This window comes from Asterias rubens, chromosome 7 (genome assembly GCF_902459465.1).
Source record: "Asterias rubens chromosome 7, eAstRub1.3, whole genome shotgun sequence".
Taxonomy (NCBI): Eukaryota; Metazoa; Echinodermata; class Asteroidea; order Forcipulatida; family Asteriidae; genus Asterias; species Asterias rubens.
This window is the reverse complement of record NC_047068.1, coordinates 6,433,529-6,451,038: the sequence shown is the minus strand read 5'-3', so window position 1 is coordinate 6,451,038 and position 17,510 is coordinate 6,433,529. Positions and strand designations below refer to the sequence as shown.

Sequence of the window (17,510 nt, the reverse complement as noted above, 5' to 3'; positions counted from 1 at the left end):
AACCACAATACTTCAGAGGGAGCCGTTTCTCCATTGTTTTGTACTATCAACATTGCTCCATTGCTCGTTACCAAGTAAGTTTTCTGCTAAACATTATTTTGAGTAACTACCAATAGTGTTCGGTGCCTTTAAACTGGGCCTGGAACCCAATCTCTGATTGACGGTGGAATATTTACTTCATCGAGAACTATAGCGACCGTAGTCTGATGACGTACTGCCACATTCGTGACGTCACACAACCGTTTCGCAGGTACTCTACCGTTGATTTCCTATAGCATTTCTATTGGCCTTCACTGGGAACCTTGGAAAAATACGCAGCCAACGGTGGGGAGAACTCACTCATTCAAAATTAAAAACAGCATGTTTTTTGTATTTCCTTGTCGATCAAAATTCCACAATTTGAGAAAACAAAGACTGTGCTGACTTTGGAATCAGCTAATTTAAACAAAGTTAAAACAACATACCAAAAATATGCTTGACATTGAGTGACGTCCATTGTGAGATTAGTGAAATTATTCGTTTTCGTTTTTGAGTTTCCTATTTTAGCATCTTCGGATCAATGTTTATAGATTAATTATTTTTTATTATTCTGATGGCCATGAAGGGACATTAAAATTTGTTGTCATCGAACATCACTATTATAATTTACTCCGACACTGATATACTTTGGAACAACCATAAAATCATTTCGGGCCAGTACAAGTTGGCAAAAACAGCTATTTTGGATACAGCGTTTATTTATAATAATGTACATTGTAGACAAACAAGACTCGCATGTACACAAATTGACATTGGCTCTTTCAGGTTTTAACAAAACACTCAAAGAACATCATGTTTGAGGATTGACGTGTACGAACTAAGTATTAGTAACATAAACATTATTAAAAACTACATTCATTTGGTATTTGGTGTACGGATTATTAAACATCATTTTATTTTTAAACAGTTAATCTTGGTAAAACTTTATAAAAATTAATAAATGAATTTGGTTTGGCGTTCGACTGTGCATAGTTGTGGTTTATTGTCAGAAGTGTCGTTAGTGGGACTAGAAAAGGTAATACCTCTTGTTTGGTATAATATGTCTGCCTGCCCTGGCACATTCCTGTAGGTCAGGTTTGACCTGGAAACTTGTCAACCAAAACAGTTTTGACCGGTGGCCCGCGTCATTTTGCAAATTTATGTAACATTTTGAAGCAGCGTCCCGGTCATACTGACCTATAAATGGGTCAAGCCCCACGTGACCTGGATTCGGGTCATCCAAAATGAAAACACCCCTGAATGAGTAAAACATTAATTTGCGGGATTACATCTTGGGGAAAGGGGGTTCTACTCCTGACAGAAAAATTGAGCAAATTCTTTAGGCCTCAACCAACCCTGAGGTCAGCAAACCCATGGCAACTTGAATGTAAGTTTTTCAACAATCTCTTAAAGCCATGACTCTCAAATCTTCGGTTTTACTGAAACACTGTTGTGTGTTTATTCAATGTGTATGTGTATTTTTATTCTGTTTATTCAATGTGTATGAGCCCTGAGAACAATCACGATGAAAGGGAAGAGGGCGACATTTCATATCTGTTTCACGCCATCGAATTATTTGATAGATCTCGGACGATGGAGCACTATTTACACACAAACCCGCACTTGGCCCACGTGGGTTCGAATCCCTGTCGGTAAATTACATACAAAATCTAAATATCGGCGGTGTGAACTGGAGCGTGACCATGTGCTATACGAGGGGTCAGCCAGAACATGCTTCCTGTGTCTGGGCCTTGTCACTTTGTTTTGTTCACCCCTTAGTTCTGCATTACAACTCTATGAAGACAGACCTCTATGAAGATAGACCTCTGCCGAGTGCTGTCGACGTATATGATGGAGCAGGTTAGTAGTGTTTTCTTATAATAAGTAAGCTTCTTGGACGCTATGATGTCACCCTATACTAAATTCCCAACCCAGGAAAATCGCTTGAAGTATAAAAATGTATCTCAATGTAAGATTCTCCATGCTCTAAATTTAAGGCTTTGGTGAATATACTGGAAAAGAGAGGGCGTCCTAACTAATTTCTAGAGACCTTTTTCATTCACCTTGTGGTTTATATTGAATCTTGGAGCACTCCAGACCTTTTTTTTTAAGCCAGGCATTCCGTGCGTGCTCTGACGTATGATTCATTCAAGAAGTTCAGACTCATTATAAATGATTGGCTGCAGATTTTGTAATAGGTTTCTGGCAAGTCGAGTTTATATGCTGTTCTAAGTGGAATTTTGAGTCCACATGCGTTTTAAAGAAAAAGTCCTGATGTTTTCAAAGGCTAAAGTTTTGTTGTAGTTGACGCCCTCTAGTGATTTATGAAGCCACTCTAATAATGATTCACTGACAACGGTGTCCGCGGCTAAATTTCCGCGTGATTGTGCGTGCATGAAGTATTGGATGTCCTTGTCAATATAGGGTGCGTTCGTTCAGCTTCCCTGGGTCGACCCCGGTCTGCCCCGGTGCGTTCGAATAGCTTTGACGGGCTCACCTGGGTCAGCCCCCAGTGCCCTGCTTGTGGAGTGGGTCACTTGGGGGTGACCTGAGATGCATGCCGTCACCACGAGAGGGCGAGTGTGATCGTTCGATTAGCTCTTGTCAGGGGCTCACCTGAGTGAGCACTGCGGGGTACACCCAGGGAAGCTTAGCAACAGTCGGAGCCGTACGATGTCGCTACGGATACGGGCTAGTTAGGAAACGGCCAACATGCGGCAGTCATCGTAGATTAAACATGAAAACATGACATTTTAATGAAGTGCTGGAAAACAAATAAGCTAACGAGATGCTCAAGTTAGCCTCTCCATGGAGCTAGCATCCATGATCTCTCTTGCATTAGTCTCCTGATTTCGGTCAGTTTTCGAGAATAGCGAAGAGCCCTAATGGTACTCATGAGGGCGCCCTCTTCCACCCCCCCCCCAACCGGTAACTCACTAATGAAATGTAGCGCACCAATGAAATGTAGCGCTACTGTTGGTAACATCCATGTTCCAACAGTTGAATCGTGGGAGGAAGTACAACCCGTATAAAACGTTGTATTGTGTGGTTATCTGCCATTTTGTATTTTGCTCGTGAGGTTGAAACACCACAAGACCGAACTAAGTGAGGATTTGTTTTTTAACCCGCCTTAAAAAAAAATGAGATGCAGCATTCCAAGCAACAGTTGATATTTCGGTCTAGTTAAAGAAAAGAAAATTAACAATTATAAAAAAAAACGTCTTCAGTCACATGAACTCATCGCGCCGTCTTCCCAACACGGTGTAGGCCTACCATTGTTATGAAGTCCACAACTTTAGTTCTTTCTTTGTTCTCACTTCACGGTTACTGTGTGTCATCGGGCAGTGATCAGAATGGAACTAGTTTGGGCGGGAAAACTGTGCTACACATCGGTGGTTTCTTCCCATTTCCCGGTAATCCGTACATGGCGGTTCAGCAGCAGGTAGCACAGACGGCATTGGACCACGTGAACAGTTTGACTGGACTATTGGACGGTTACCAACTGAGAATGAGGTGGAACTGGACTGGGGTAAGTTTAAAAAATCCCGATTTTTGTTCTTCTTTCTAACAACGAAATAACAAAAGTTTATTTTTAAAGGGAAAAGGTTGAAGGCCAGATAGGCTAACTGAACAAAGAACGCATTAATTTTGTTAGTAGCAATACATTTTTCTTTCTTTTTAATATTTTCAGACTTTGTATTATGACAACAAGATAAGCATTGGCCCGTTCGGTTCTGAACAATTAAAAGTGTAAAGCAATACAACTTGTTTTCGTTAACTGAATTTGTATTGGATATGACAAGTTAAGATGACAATTTTTTCTACGAAAGATTAATATAAATAGTCAAGCACTGTAGCAGAAAGTCGCAAACAAACTGTGTGCAAGATTGCATTTCAAGAAAAACTGAGTGAGAAATTTAGGTCGGTTTTGTGTTGTCCAAAAAACAGTGAAGGTCACTATACATAAAACAAATTGCAAAGTAAAGACTATACAGTAGATTCAAAAAGTATAAAGCATTTTGAGAAACATTTTACTTTGAAGCAATGTAGTTAAGTAAAAAGTTATTTGTTTAAGGCCCCAACATTGGAATATGGGAAGCATTATTGCGGAATTGTTTCTAAGATTGTAAACTCATGCGCGGACAATAATATTTGCTCGGGGTTTTCGGCGATATCATAACAAAACGCGACCCGAAAAGGTTAAAACAATTGAAGATTTCCAAAAACCTATATACTTTGCCTTTAAGGAAAGTTAATTTCCACATTCAAATGCAAAAGAGTCTTGAGCGTAATTATACAACAAACATTTTTACACAAAAATTAAATAGTAAAACTATCTGCCAATTTATCAATATCTTGTTTTAAAATAAGAAAGATAGCGGTAGCACTTAAGATACACTGGACACCTTCGGTAATTGTCATAGACCATGCAGTCCTCTCACTTGGTGTATCTCAACATAATCTCAACAGTTAATTGCGAGATAATAATGGAAGAAAAATCACCCTTGGCACACGAAGTTGTGTGCTTGCATGCTTGATTTCGATACCTCAAAATCATATTCTGAGGTCTCGAAATGAAATTCCAATATTTAAGTGCGAAATAACCTCTTTCTCAAAAAAAAAATCATTACAATTTAGCAAGTCCTAATGTTTTATAAAAAAAAGAAAAATGCATTACTTACGACCTTTTGCTTAGAGACAACTGTCGTACTCGTCAAGCAACACACGCAAAAAGTTGTACAGAGCCATTCATTCAAATTCATTGATATTATTAAAACTGTTTTAAATGAAAGACCTAAAATAACGGCCTTTTTAATAAAGCTATTTTTTAAGCAGAAATTATTAACTGTCGAACAAAAGAGAGAAGGATATAAGTGACAGACGATCCGTGTGAGATTGGTGTTTTGGGGGCTGGTAATCGTACTGAAGACAAAACTATTTTTTTGTGCGTCCCCCTACAAAAATGTACAGACAAATATTTTTAAGAATGGTGTTATCGAATGTATTGGATGTTGACAAATTTTGCCCTGGCACTGGAAGGGTAAGTACGCAATGACTTTTTACACCATTGTAACGTACATAATACTTGTAATTATTTGTTCCCCACTCAGATAAGGATGGTATCGAGGCTTATCAGAAAACTGAATTTGACATTTCCCTTGTTTTGTAAATGTCTTGACCAACGAGACTACTTTATTTTCCCCATTCCTCGGACCCCCCCCCCCCCCCCCCCCCCCCCGGTTGAATTGTTGTTCTGTCCTGTGCGGTATCTTATTTCCTCTGATACTGCCTTCATGTTGCGGGTTGGTTAAATAATTGTTCTGACGCAAGTTGTGCCTCCATTAATCTCTCTCATTTCAAGGATTTTCCCGTCGTTATTTATTGAAAAATATTGTTATAACTGGAGGCTGATTCTTACCTGTCAGCGTGTTCCCTCAGTAGGATTATCTTCTTTAATCAACCAGAATTGTTTCATGACGTCAACAAACTCCAATAATACTTTCTGTTGCAGAAAAAGTATACACGCGTAGGCAATTGACAATATAGTATTCTCACTCGATGTATCATGTATCCCACGCATACGCATAAAATAAAAACCTGTGATTTTTTTGGCTCAATTAGTCCTCGGAGTTGCAAGAAAGTATAATGAAGAATAAACGCCTTTGTTGCGTGTGTTTTCAGTTGCCTGAGAAAACATTTATGCCATTAAGGGACACGGTGCCTTGGATCGGGAGAGTTGTTCTATGAAAACAGTTGAAACCGTTTTTTTTGTAATATTATGCGTATGAATAGAACGATGTTTTAAAAGTAGAATACAATTACCCACACAAATATGCCTCGGAATTGCACGGTTTTCCTTTTACTTTGCGAACTAACACGGTCGGCAATACGGAACCAAAAACTTGACTCCACAAAATGGCGTGCTGTGTTAGTTCATGACGTTAAAAAAAAAGTGCCAATACGAGGCATATTTGCGTGTGTCGTTATATTCTACCTTTAAAGACAGTGGACACTATTGGTAATTGTCAAAGATCAGTCTTCTCACTTGGTGTATCTCAACATGAGCTCAATCGGTCATCGAAGTTGCGAGATAATAATGAGAGAAAATACACCCTTGTCACACGAAGTTGTGTGCTTTCAGATGCTTGATTTCAAGCCCTCAAATTCGAGCAAAATCAAATTCGAGCAAAATTACTTCTTTCTCGAAAACTAAGCTACTTCATAGTGAGCCGTTTCTCAGAATGTTTATACCATCAACAGCTCCCCATTACTCGTTACCAAGTGGGGTCTTATGCTTATAATCATTTTGAGAAATTACCAATAGTGTCTAGACTGCTTTTAAGCCTTCCCCGATCTCGTTGTTGGTAAACTGAGAAGTTACATCCTCTTTAGCGTTAAATCAAAGAGGGTAGTTTCTAAACAATGTTTTAAAGTATCAACAGCACCTCTCCGTGGCTCTTTCTAGTAAGTTTTTATTATCATAATTTTGTGGAGTAATAATTACCAAAGGTATTATTACTATATCTTAAAGTGTTTTATTACAATCGAACTTGCAGCCAATGGCCAAATTGCGTACATTTTTACAACAATCTAACTCAGATCCAGATATATCCAGATCCAGAGAAAAGCAATACACAATTAAGCAATGAACAATACAAAGGAATTGATTGATAACCAAAACTGAACCGCACAACACGCAAGGGCATTTTTTTAATATTTAAATATTTAAATATTTTAATATTAATTCATAAATACCTCAGACAGTTTCGCTATTCCTATTGGTGGAGAGCGCGTCACGTGAGTGTGTAATGACCAGTAAAAAGTAAAAAAGTTAATGACCAGTAAAAAGTGTTGAAACATGGGCGTGACACGCGAGCTTGCACCTATGCTTATGAGACAGTTTCTTCATTCATATTGGTCGAGAGCAACGGCTGGAACAGTTGAGCCACATCACGCGATACGCGCAACGCGCACAGCATTCCCTTGTAAGGAGTTGTTTACCCGAGGATCTTACCATTTCATAGCTGGAGGGATCTTGTGTTGAAAGAAACCCTTGAACAATTATAATTTTTTGCATTTATTTTACTTTTGGACAAAAAAGTGTATATGTATTTATGAATGGGAATCAAAGTGTGTTGAATCGGTTTGTAACTAGTGGTTTAAACCCAACGAGGCCTGGTTCTTGATAATTTTAACCTCCTCACCACACATTGATTCCCTTACTTACATGGCGAGAACCCTTACATCAAGACAGGAAGTCACAAAGTTTGCAATCCAATCAAAATGTAAGCTCGAACCCTCCCGTCCTTTGATTAAGACGCGCTTATTTATATTCAAGAACCACAACATGTTTACCCGCTGTGTTGACAAGAGAGAAAAACGATATGTCACCCTACTAAAAACAAGAGTAGCCTTGTTTTCCATGGCGTATCCTAGCAGGCTGCTACAACCTGGAGAGGTTTGTTTTTTAATGTAGAACATTCAACAAGCTAGTCGAACATTCAACAAGCTAGTCAAACATTCAACAAGCTAGTCGAACATTTAACAAGCTAGTCGAACATTCAACAAGCTAGTCGAACATTCAACAAGCTAGTCGAACATTCAACAAGCTAGTCGAACATTCAACAAGCTAGTCGAAAAGTTGAGACCAGTTAGGATTTCACGTCGTGGACCGTGGTGAGTTTTGTAATGAACAAAGTAGTAGTCCCGGCCAATTTTCCATACCTTCCGCCCGGGTAGTAATTAAAAAGCAGGACAGTTATTTTCAGAACTTAGAAGTCTCCCGCAAAATTGAATCTGCGGCATCAGAATAAACTTATAGCAAGACAGTTCTCTTAAGAACAAACTCTACCTCCCTCCCTCCCTCCCTCCCTCCCTCCCCTCCCTCCCTCCCTCCCTCCCTCCCTCCCTCCCTCCCTCCCTCCCTCCCTCCCTCCTCCCCTCCCTCCCTCCCTCCCCTCCCTCCCTCCCTCCCTCTCCCTCCCTCCCTCTCCCTCCCTCCCTCCCTCCCTCCCTCCCTCCCTCCCTCCCTCCCTCCCTCCCTCCCTCCCTCCCTCCCTCCCTCCCTCCCTCTCTCTCTCTCTCTCTCTCTCTCTCTCTCTCTCTCTCTCTCTCTCTCTCTCTCTCTCTCTCTCTCTCTCTCTCTCTCTCTCTCTCTCTCTCTCTCTCTCTCTCTCTCTCTCTCTCTCTCTCTCTCTCTCTCTCTCTCTCTCTCTCTCTCTCTCTCTCTCTCTCCCCCCCTCTCTCTCTCTCCCCCCCCCTCTCTCTCTCTCCCCCCTCTCTTTTGTCATCGTGTATGTTTACACATTTTGATACATTATTTGCAATGTCTTGTAGTTCAATGTCGAAATTTTGGGAGTGACTCTGTGGTGTTTCTTGGCCTGGTAGATCAGTTTAGCTGCACGATTTTGGAGCCGTTGAAGGATGATATTCCATAGAGAAGAGAGTTAGCATTATCGAGACGAGACGTTACAAAGGCTCTAACAGCAGCATGGCATGTAAGCTTATCAATGTACATTCTTATCCGAGAAAGGTTGCGTAGACTGAAATTAACGGATCGGCAAATAGAAGTGACTTGGTCGGACATCCGCATGGCCTGGTCAAACTCCACTCCAAGATTTCTGATCTTCGTGGAAGGCTGGATGATTTCGGAGTCTACTTGGAGGGAAACATCAGATAGCGAACTGAGACATCTACTGTTGGCACAGACAAAGAAATCAGTTTTGGAATCGTTGAGTTGAAGCATGTTGCTTAACATCCATTGTTTTATGAGTAGGCCTCTAGATTGTATACGTGGCTTTTAAAGCGTTTATTTTCGTATTCAAATTCAAATCGGGCCATGACCGTGACTTTTTGGAATGTTTTTAATAATAGTTAATAAAATAAACAGTAATTTTCTTCCCCCACCCTTCCCCCAAACTATATCTTAATGAACTGTCACAACAAGCAATGTATACTTTATTCCCTGCTTTTGGAATATACCTCTAATTATTTGTTAAGGTTACTTTCTAACAATTGTATTTAAAATTAACATCGGCCTCTGGCCGGGACTTTCGAAAGGTTTTATAATAGTTTTGTGTTATTTTTACCTTTTATTGTCTACCATTAATGTTAATTCAGTTCTGCCTTTAACTGGGTCTTTTGAAATATTTTAATAAAAATAAGTAATAAGGCAAAAATAAAATATATATATTAATATTTTTACTATGTGTTTTTGTGTGTTGTTTTTAGAATGGAGAAGCTGAGGTAGCTCTTGGTGTTCTACACTCGTTCCTCTATACTGGACCCACCGTGGTCATGACGTGGGGACCTGTGGTGTCTCGGGAGGCCATCGTTGTCAACCAAGTTGCCGCTAGATACAATATTGTACAGGTAAGTAACTGGCCTTAATGCTAACTCATAAAAAAACTAACTTACTGCACCCGTGAAGTACCCAACTGTGAGCTAATAACCCGTGTGTATTTATCAGGAAGTCTTGGTTGAGAGACTGAACTTCAATGTCTTCAAGGAGTGTGGATTGGTTCTCAAGATTCAGTTGATTTCTGAAGAGAGTAAATAATGCAGTCAAGTAATTTAGTAACAGTCAGCTTTTAATGTCCACTTTGGTTAAAGGCAGTGGACACTATTAGTAATTACTCAAAATAATGTTAGCATAAAAACTTACTTGGTAACAAGCAATGGTGAGCTATTGTCAGTATAACAAACATTGTAAGAAACGACTCTAATGTGCGCTCGCTGAAGTTACGTAGTTATTAAAAAAAGGGTATTTCACAAGGTATACAACAAGGGCGTTTTTCTGTCTTTATTCTTGTGCAAATTCGATGACCATATTACAGGTTTTTTATTTTATGCATATTATGATGGGATACAATTACCAAACGTGTCCAGTGCCTTCAAGTAGCCAACTGTGGGCTAATGAATCGTGTATGTTACTTGAAGACACTGGACACCTATGGTAATTGTCAAAGACTAGTCTTCTATCTTGGTGTATCTCAATTTAGGCATAGTATAACAAACCTGTACAAATTTAATCTCAATTGGTCATCGAAGTTGCGAGATAATTAAGAAAGAAAAAACACCATTGCCGCATAAAGTTATGTGTATTCACACGCTTGATTTAGGATAGAGACCTCAAAATCTAGTTCTGAAGTTTCGAAATCAAATTCGTGATAATAATTACTCAAAAACTACATCACTTCAGAGGGAGCCGTTTCTCACAATGTTTTAAACAACACCCCTTACAAGTATTATGCCTTTTCATTGGTTTAAAGCGGTTCACATGATTATGTCTTAGTTTTACTAGACGGCGGCCGTGTGATAGTGCATCGTTTGCCGTGTGTAGTCCGACGACCACACGGCGTGCAGTACCCAGACGTCTTTTTACCCACCTCGAACCCAATAAGTTGTGCATCTTTGTATCTGAAACGCGCGTACGAACGTTACGTGTACGAATTAATAATATGTTGGGGTGTAAACAAAATTATGGACTGTTTTAACTCGCGCTATGGTTAAAACTACGACTCCCGGGTGATCCCCGGGCCGTTCCATTTTCCCTCGGCTGCGCCTTGGGAAAATAAAACGCTCAGGGGATCACCCGGGAGTCGTAGTTTTAACCATAGCACTCGAAGCAGTCAAAATTTGTATACTGTCAACCTCTCCCTATTATACAAATATTGACTGCCAGATATTGATTAAATTACCAATAGTGTCCACTGCCTTTAAACTAGGACGACGAGGTGGCACATATTTTAAACGGTCTGTAAACTCTAACAATAGGATTGACGAAAAAACAATGGATTCCTAAATACCAAACGTTGACAATCCCTTTTAACATACCTTGTTGTCTTAACGTATTTTTGTTGTAGCATATGTCTTTCCTCTTTTTTTTTAAGCAAAGGATATCATAGATACACTTGGTAGTTTTGCTGTGAATGGTCAGTCGTAATTTTAGCAACTGTGGACAATGTGTTTACATGTTGAAAATTGTGCATGTTTTTCACTATTTCTTTGGACTTTCAAAATAGACTAAGTCCAAATTTGCATATTGTTTTTTTCCTTCATGTATTTGTTTGATCACACCATCAGGTTGGTTTAGCATCGAGTGATACACTATCTGATAGATCCGTCTATCCCTACACGGTCCAAACGTTCCCAACTGGGCGGGCTATCAACGAAGCCATGGTTGAGTTCTCTAAGCAGATGGGATGGACCAGGGTTGCCTTCATTCACGAAGAGATCGAGTCATTTCGTCAAGTAAGTCACCTTTTTAAATATAAAACATTTTATTCTGACTTGCAAAGATCACAAACTACGATCCCGGCCAAAATGCTTGGACCACCCATTGTCCACTTCCCCTGACAATAAAAATTCCCCCCCCCCCCCCCCGCTCAATGTTGACTGGAACACAGAAGAAGACCGTGCAATAATTATAACCAACATTAAAAGGGGGCAGGGGGCCCAACAAGGTATTGCCGGGATTGTAGACATTACGGCCAAATTTCTTAGAGAATGCTTAAAAATAGCACTGGACACATTAAGCTTAACTTAGCATATCTAAAAAAAAATAAAAAAAAATAACAAAGTTTGAATGAACAATAATTGGTTATCGAAGTTTCCTTTGCTAAGGATGCTAAGGAAATATTCCTGATAATTATGTTATTGTGAAGTCTGGCATATTTTCAAGCAATATTAAAAAAAAAAAATCAAATCAATTTTTAAAACACTTCGATGACAAAGAATCAGCATCTTCAAATCAATGTACTTTTAACGGGGGGGGGATCAAATTCTTATCCATCAGAGACCTGACTGAATTTAATACAATTTAGTTAACTCGACTGCATTCCCCGTAATTTGGACAGATACAAGTAGTGTTTCTAGAGGTCTTAGAAAGAGAAGGACTTCAGCTAGTTGCATCTGAAGGAGTTAAAGACGTCAGCTTAATGGACGTGCATTTACAGAATCTTAAGGTATACGATATTTCTTGACAATTATAAACCCTTTAGAGTGTGTGGTTCTAGCACTTTCGAAACCACGGCTTCAGTCTCCGATCTCTCTCGTCGAAGCCCTGAGTGCGTACGCAAAGCATGGCAAAATTGTCAAAACAACCACGGGGCCAAGCAAGCCTGAGCCGAATCCAAAGCCGAAGCCATGGTTTCGTAAAGGGCCTTTATGAATGATGGGAAGCTCTGAGTCTGAAACACATTTCAGCCTTAGGCTGCGAAGTTTGAATGTTTTTAATGAACAAATATTAATAGTAAACAAATAATAAGAAAGCTCTGCATTGTGTAAAAGTGCAAAAAGAAAACGGCTCATCGGGAGATTTGCGACAGGTCTTCTCCTGCAAGCTAATTTGTTTATGATTCGACGTAGTTAATTATTAATTGTGAGTATTGAAAATTTTTCAAAAGGGGCTGCAGTTGACATAATTGCTGGCGGGCATCTGTGTCTGCCTGTCATTAAGCAATTTGCGTGTTAAATTTGAATAATGTCCGGTCCGATAGTCTGAGTGTAAAAATGTTTCTTTTGGGTTTTTAGCGACAAGACGCCAGGATAATTTTCACCGGATTTAATAAAGCTGAAACCCTGAAACTATTCTGTCAGGTAATGTAGAGTACGTCCAATATTGGGTGCGTTCGATTAGATTCCCTGGGTCGAACCCGCGGTGCTCACTCGGGTGAGCCCCTGACAAGAGCTAATCGAACGATCACACTCGCCCTCTCGGGGTAACGTCATGCACCTCAGTCACCCCCAAGTGACCCACTCCACAAGCAGGGCACTGGGGGCTGACCCGAGTGAGCCCCTGGAATGAAGTCAAAGCTATTCGAACGCACCGGGGCAGACCGGGGTCGACCCATGGAAGCTAAACGAACGCACTCAAAGTTTAAATTAATTTGTCATAATTTCCGCTCTGTTGACTCAAAACCAGCAGTGCGCAAAACACGTTTTTTTTTAAACATTAGCTTTTGCTGAGGAAATGGCATCTTCATAGCCCAATTATATTTGTTCACATTACTCCCAGTTGTGATCGGTTTCATTAAAGTGTTTGTCATTTCGAACGTTTCTTCAAAAGTCCAGTGGATGTGTATTGTTTAAAGAGACAGTGAACATCCATACCCAACTCCAAAATAGATATGTATCATGAATGGTATAAAACAGGATTTGCTCTTCAGGAGCTACCAAAGCCAGTGTGACATTTGACATAGCAATTGCCTCGATATTCTGAGAAGTTCATATTTAAAGACACTGGACACTATTGGTAATTGTCAAAGACCAGAGCCCAATTTCATAGAGCTGCTTCGCATAAAAATTTGCTTAAGCATGAAATTTCTTCCTTGATAAAAACAGAATTACCAACCAAATTTCCACGTGACTTTCAGAATAAGCAAACAACAGTTGAATACCAGTAACAAGCAATATGCAACAAATGGAGATTTGGTTGGTAATACTGTTTTTATTAAGGAAGAAATTTCATGCTATGCAAATTTGTGTGCTTAGCAGCTATATGAAATTGGGCCCAGTCTTCGCACTTGGTGTATCTCAACATAAAACATATAAAATAACAACCCTGTGAAAATTTGAGCTCAATTGGTCGTCGAAGTTGCGAGATAATAATGAAAGAACGAAAAGCACCCTTGTCGCACCATGGTCACACGAAATCGTGTGCTTTCAGATGCTTGATATTCTGAGGTCTCGTAATCATACATGTATACGTGGACAATTACTTCTTTCTCGAAAACTACAACACTTCAGAGGGAGCCGTTTCTGACAATGTTTTATACTATCAACCAATTAAGGTTTTATGCTTATAATTATTTTGAGTAATTACCAATAGTGTCCACCGCCTTTAAACACTGAATATTATTGGTAGTTACTAAAAAAAACAATGTTAAACATCAAACTTACTCAGTAACGAGCAATGGAGAGCTTTTATAATAAAACATTGTGAGTGGCTAAACCAATTGAAGTGACGAAGTTTTTGTGAAAAAAGGGTAATTTCTCACTTCAATATTAAAGGCACTGTCCACGTTTGGTAATTGTCTTAGTGTATCTCATCATAAGTCATTGAAAATGCAAGAAAATGATGAAAGAAAAAACACCCTTGTTGGGCGAATATGTGTGCTTTCAGAGGAATAAAAGACTTCTAGCCCGAGTCTTTTATTATTTTAGTGAGAAGTTACCTCTTTCTCAAAAACTACATTACTTCAGAAGGAGTCGTTTCCCACAATGTTTCATACTATTAACAGCTCCCCAGCTCCCATTACTCATTACAAAGTCAGTTTTTAAGTTAATATTTGTTTTGAGTAATTATCAAACGTGTACCTTCCCTTTAAAAGACGCACGTGCAAGTTATTGATTTTTTTAAGGTTCTCTTGCAAAATCGATAACCAATAAATTGAGCAAAAACTTTCACAGATTTGTTATTTTATGGATATGTTGTGGGAAACACCAAGTGAGAATACTTGTATTTGACAATTACCAAAGGTGTCAAGTGTCTTTAAGCTGTATCTTGTGACTGAAGCAAGTATGTGATTCTAGTCAAATCTTACTCGCAAATCTCGTTTACCATGAAAAAAAATCTGATTTTCTTGCAGGCGTATCTATCTGGAATGTACGGGGCTAAATACGTGTGGATAGCACCTTCATGGGCGACCACCGTATGGTGGCTTGATGCCTCCCCGTCAGTCATCCACCCTTGCACCCAGCAAGACATCGATACCGTGGTAGAGTTCATGGTTCACTTTAACATAAATCAGCGACAGTCGGATTTACAGAAGTTGGATTACAATGGAGTGGTAGGCCTACTGGTTTCACTTGCTTAAAGACAGTGGACACTATTGGTAATTACTCAAAATAAGTATTGGCATAAAACCGTACTTGGTATCGAGAATGGGGAGAGGTTGATAGTATAAAACATTGTGAGAAACGGCTCCCTCTGAAGTAACATAGTTTTCGAGAAGGAAGTAATTTTCCACGAATATGATTTCGAGACCTCAGATTTAGAATTACGTTAGCATACGTTGAGATATAACAAGTGAGAAGACTGGTCTTTGACAATTACCAATAGTGTCCAGTATCTTTAAGGAAATGTTGAGTCAACTTTCAAATCAATGAGTGTCCTCACACACATTCTCAAAAATGCATCCATGTGAAATATTCTTTTGTTCTGTCTTGGCCATGTACTAAGTTTCCAATAGACTTTGTTCACTGATTTCCTTGTGGAGCACCCAATGTCTTTGGAATTCCCCTACGGGGTCCTTTTATTTCCCCATAAGGTATACCGACAATTAGCACATTTTGATGCATCAAAAGAGGCACTTGTAGAAATGGCGTCCAGTGCACACTACAGTATTCACTGCGGCCATTTCATGAAGCATAAAGTTCCCCATTGTGCTCCTTAGGTGTTATCATCGTTGCTCATGTTCATCTTTGCTCATGTTCAAGACAATCACCGTTATAACTCAACATTGCTTATTTTTCTCTATTATTTCGATACTTTTCACATTATGCAAAATGGTAACATTTGTTTTTGTAATGTGATCAATCGCAGAAACCCTTACCTAGTCACTACGACTACTTCAACAGTATGCAACCCATCAGTAACATTGCTTACACATACGACGGGATCATAGCGATTGCCCTTGCGCTCAACAAATCTTTACCGGGACTGCAGCGTCTCGATCCCCCACGAAGTCTCGAGGAGTTCAGCTACTCCGACAGTGAAATGGCTGAAGTCATACTCCGGAGTGCTGATGATATTGACTTTATTGGATTAGTGGTAAGAGCCAAACCCCATTGAATCAAACAAATTTATTCCACGTATTGCACGCATCTCTCTAGTGCATGTTCCTTCATGCATATTAAGGGAAACAATAATAATAGCGAGGTTTAGCTTCACGTTACTCGAGCAAATACGTGAACGTGAACGTCAACAAATTGTATTGTTTCTGGGTGACGTCCCCACCTTACTCTACTTACTAAAAACGTGAGATTTTAACGACACAGCTTTCCGACGATCACGTTCACGCCGAACGTGCAGCTAAAACCTCACTATTATCAATTTCCACCTTCAGCTTCCGTCAAGGGTAGCTTTTAGCCTTTTAAGTTATTTTCATTAAAAAAAATGACATGACTGTCTCTGTTTTACGCTCAATGTTGTGTGTTTCTATTTCTTGCTAAGTGGACCTCGAGTATGAAGTTTGTTCCAAAGGAACATTTGTCAGTCTGATGGAATTCAAACCAGCCTTGAACCCAAGTTATGTCTTCGAGATTTCTAAACAAAATGTTGCTAAAATGAAGTCTCGGAATAATAACCAGTTCAAATTATTATCGGTAAACTTTTCGCAATCGTGACTGATAGTCGTTTTTCAAGATTTTGTTTTTAATTTTGTTTCTTTCCAGGGCAGGGTTTTGATCACGAATGGGCAAAGACGAACGGATGAAGTGTACATCGACCAAGCACAAAGTAACAGCATTTACAATACATCTTCTAAAAAACACATTTTAATTGATTTTTCATTACTTGGAATGAGTGGGAAATTAATGGCAGAAATTTATGTGGATTGAATTAAAACCGCATGTTAATGGAAGTGTTGTATAAACCACCGATTTGCGAAATCTGTATACAAGGCCTTTAACTATTGATTCAAACGCAGCCTGAAATCCTTTTATCGGGGCGTTGTATTTATTTATTTCCTTTATTTACCCAGGGTGAGCCAAATCAGTAGAAAAAACTGGTTTCCATTTGGGCCCTGCGAAGAAACTTACATGTTAAAAGTAAACATAAAAAATCACATGATAAAATTACGATATAAAAATTACGTAAATATTTAAGAATGTTACGGAAAATTAAAAGCAATATAAACAAAAAAATAAGAGTAAAAAGAAATTGACAAGAGTTGTATCATCTGTATACTCGATGGCTCGTAGCCCCAGCCACTTCCGAAAATGCCTCTAATGTCTTAAAGATTACATTCGTCGACTTACTTCTTCGAGCAGCTCCCAATCGAAAACAATAATTTTGTAACTTTAAAACGCGACCTTTATTATTGTTTTTTGTTTGCATTTAACAGGCGGTGCCTTAGTATCTGTAATGACGTTTGAGACGCAAACGCGTCGATTGGTGACGTCATTGCACTCAAAAATCAAATGGCAAGGTAAGAACTGAATGTGGTCCCGGTTGATGAGAACAGATAGTTTGCTGTAACTTTCTAATGAATTTGTGTTATTTGCTGTAACCTTTTAATGGATTGCTGTTACTTTTTAATGTATTTTTGATGTAATTACGCATTTGATTGTTTTGGTTTGGATTAATTAATTTTCATATTTCTTTTTGTTTTCTGGAATTGTGTTAAATTGTTATGCGCTCTCGCGGTCCTGGAGAGAGCGCAATAATAAGTTAAATAAATTATTATTATTATAATAATTATTATTATTATTAGTGAAATCCATCCTGCCCTCGTTTAAATACAATTAAAGTTATTATTATTTTAAAT

The 17,510-nt window shown here is 39.0% G+C and overlaps 1 protein-coding gene across 1 annotated transcript; it reads left to right on the top strand.

Moving 5' to 3' along the window:
• The first annotated feature begins 1,815 nt into the window (after positions 1 to 1,815).
• On the top strand, positions 1,816 to 17,182 carry LOC117292364 (gamma-aminobutyric acid type B receptor subunit 2-like). Its single transcript, XM_033774389.1, has 10 exons — positions 1,816 to 1,878; positions 3,364 to 3,547; positions 9,250 to 9,390; positions 11,104 to 11,271; positions 11,877 to 11,984; positions 12,553 to 12,618; positions 14,610 to 14,810; positions 15,566 to 15,793; positions 16,417 to 16,480; positions 17,088 to 17,182. Exons 2-10 carry the CDS (start codon positions 3,443 to 3,445, stop codon positions 17,180 to 17,182), a joined length of 1,176 nt encoding a protein of 391 aa, XP_033630280.1. The 5' UTR covers positions 1,816 to 1,878; positions 3,364 to 3,442.
• Positions 17,183 to 17,510: the final 328 nt, after the last annotated feature.

Bases quoted from the DNA above. Each gene is read 5' to 3' on its own strand.
- LOC117292364 (XM_033774389.1), top strand. From the start codon at position 3,443: ATGGCGGTTCAGCAGCAGGTAGCACAGACGGCATTGGACCACGTGAAC. The intron at 3,548-9,249 runs GTAAGTTTAAAA...TGTTGTTTTTAG, and splicing joins TGAGGTGGAACTGGACTGGG to AATGGAGAAGCTGAGGTAGC. The intron at 16,481-17,087 runs GTAACAGCATTT...TGCATTTAACAG, and splicing joins GTACATCGACCAAGCACAAA to GCGGTGCCTTAGTATCTGTA.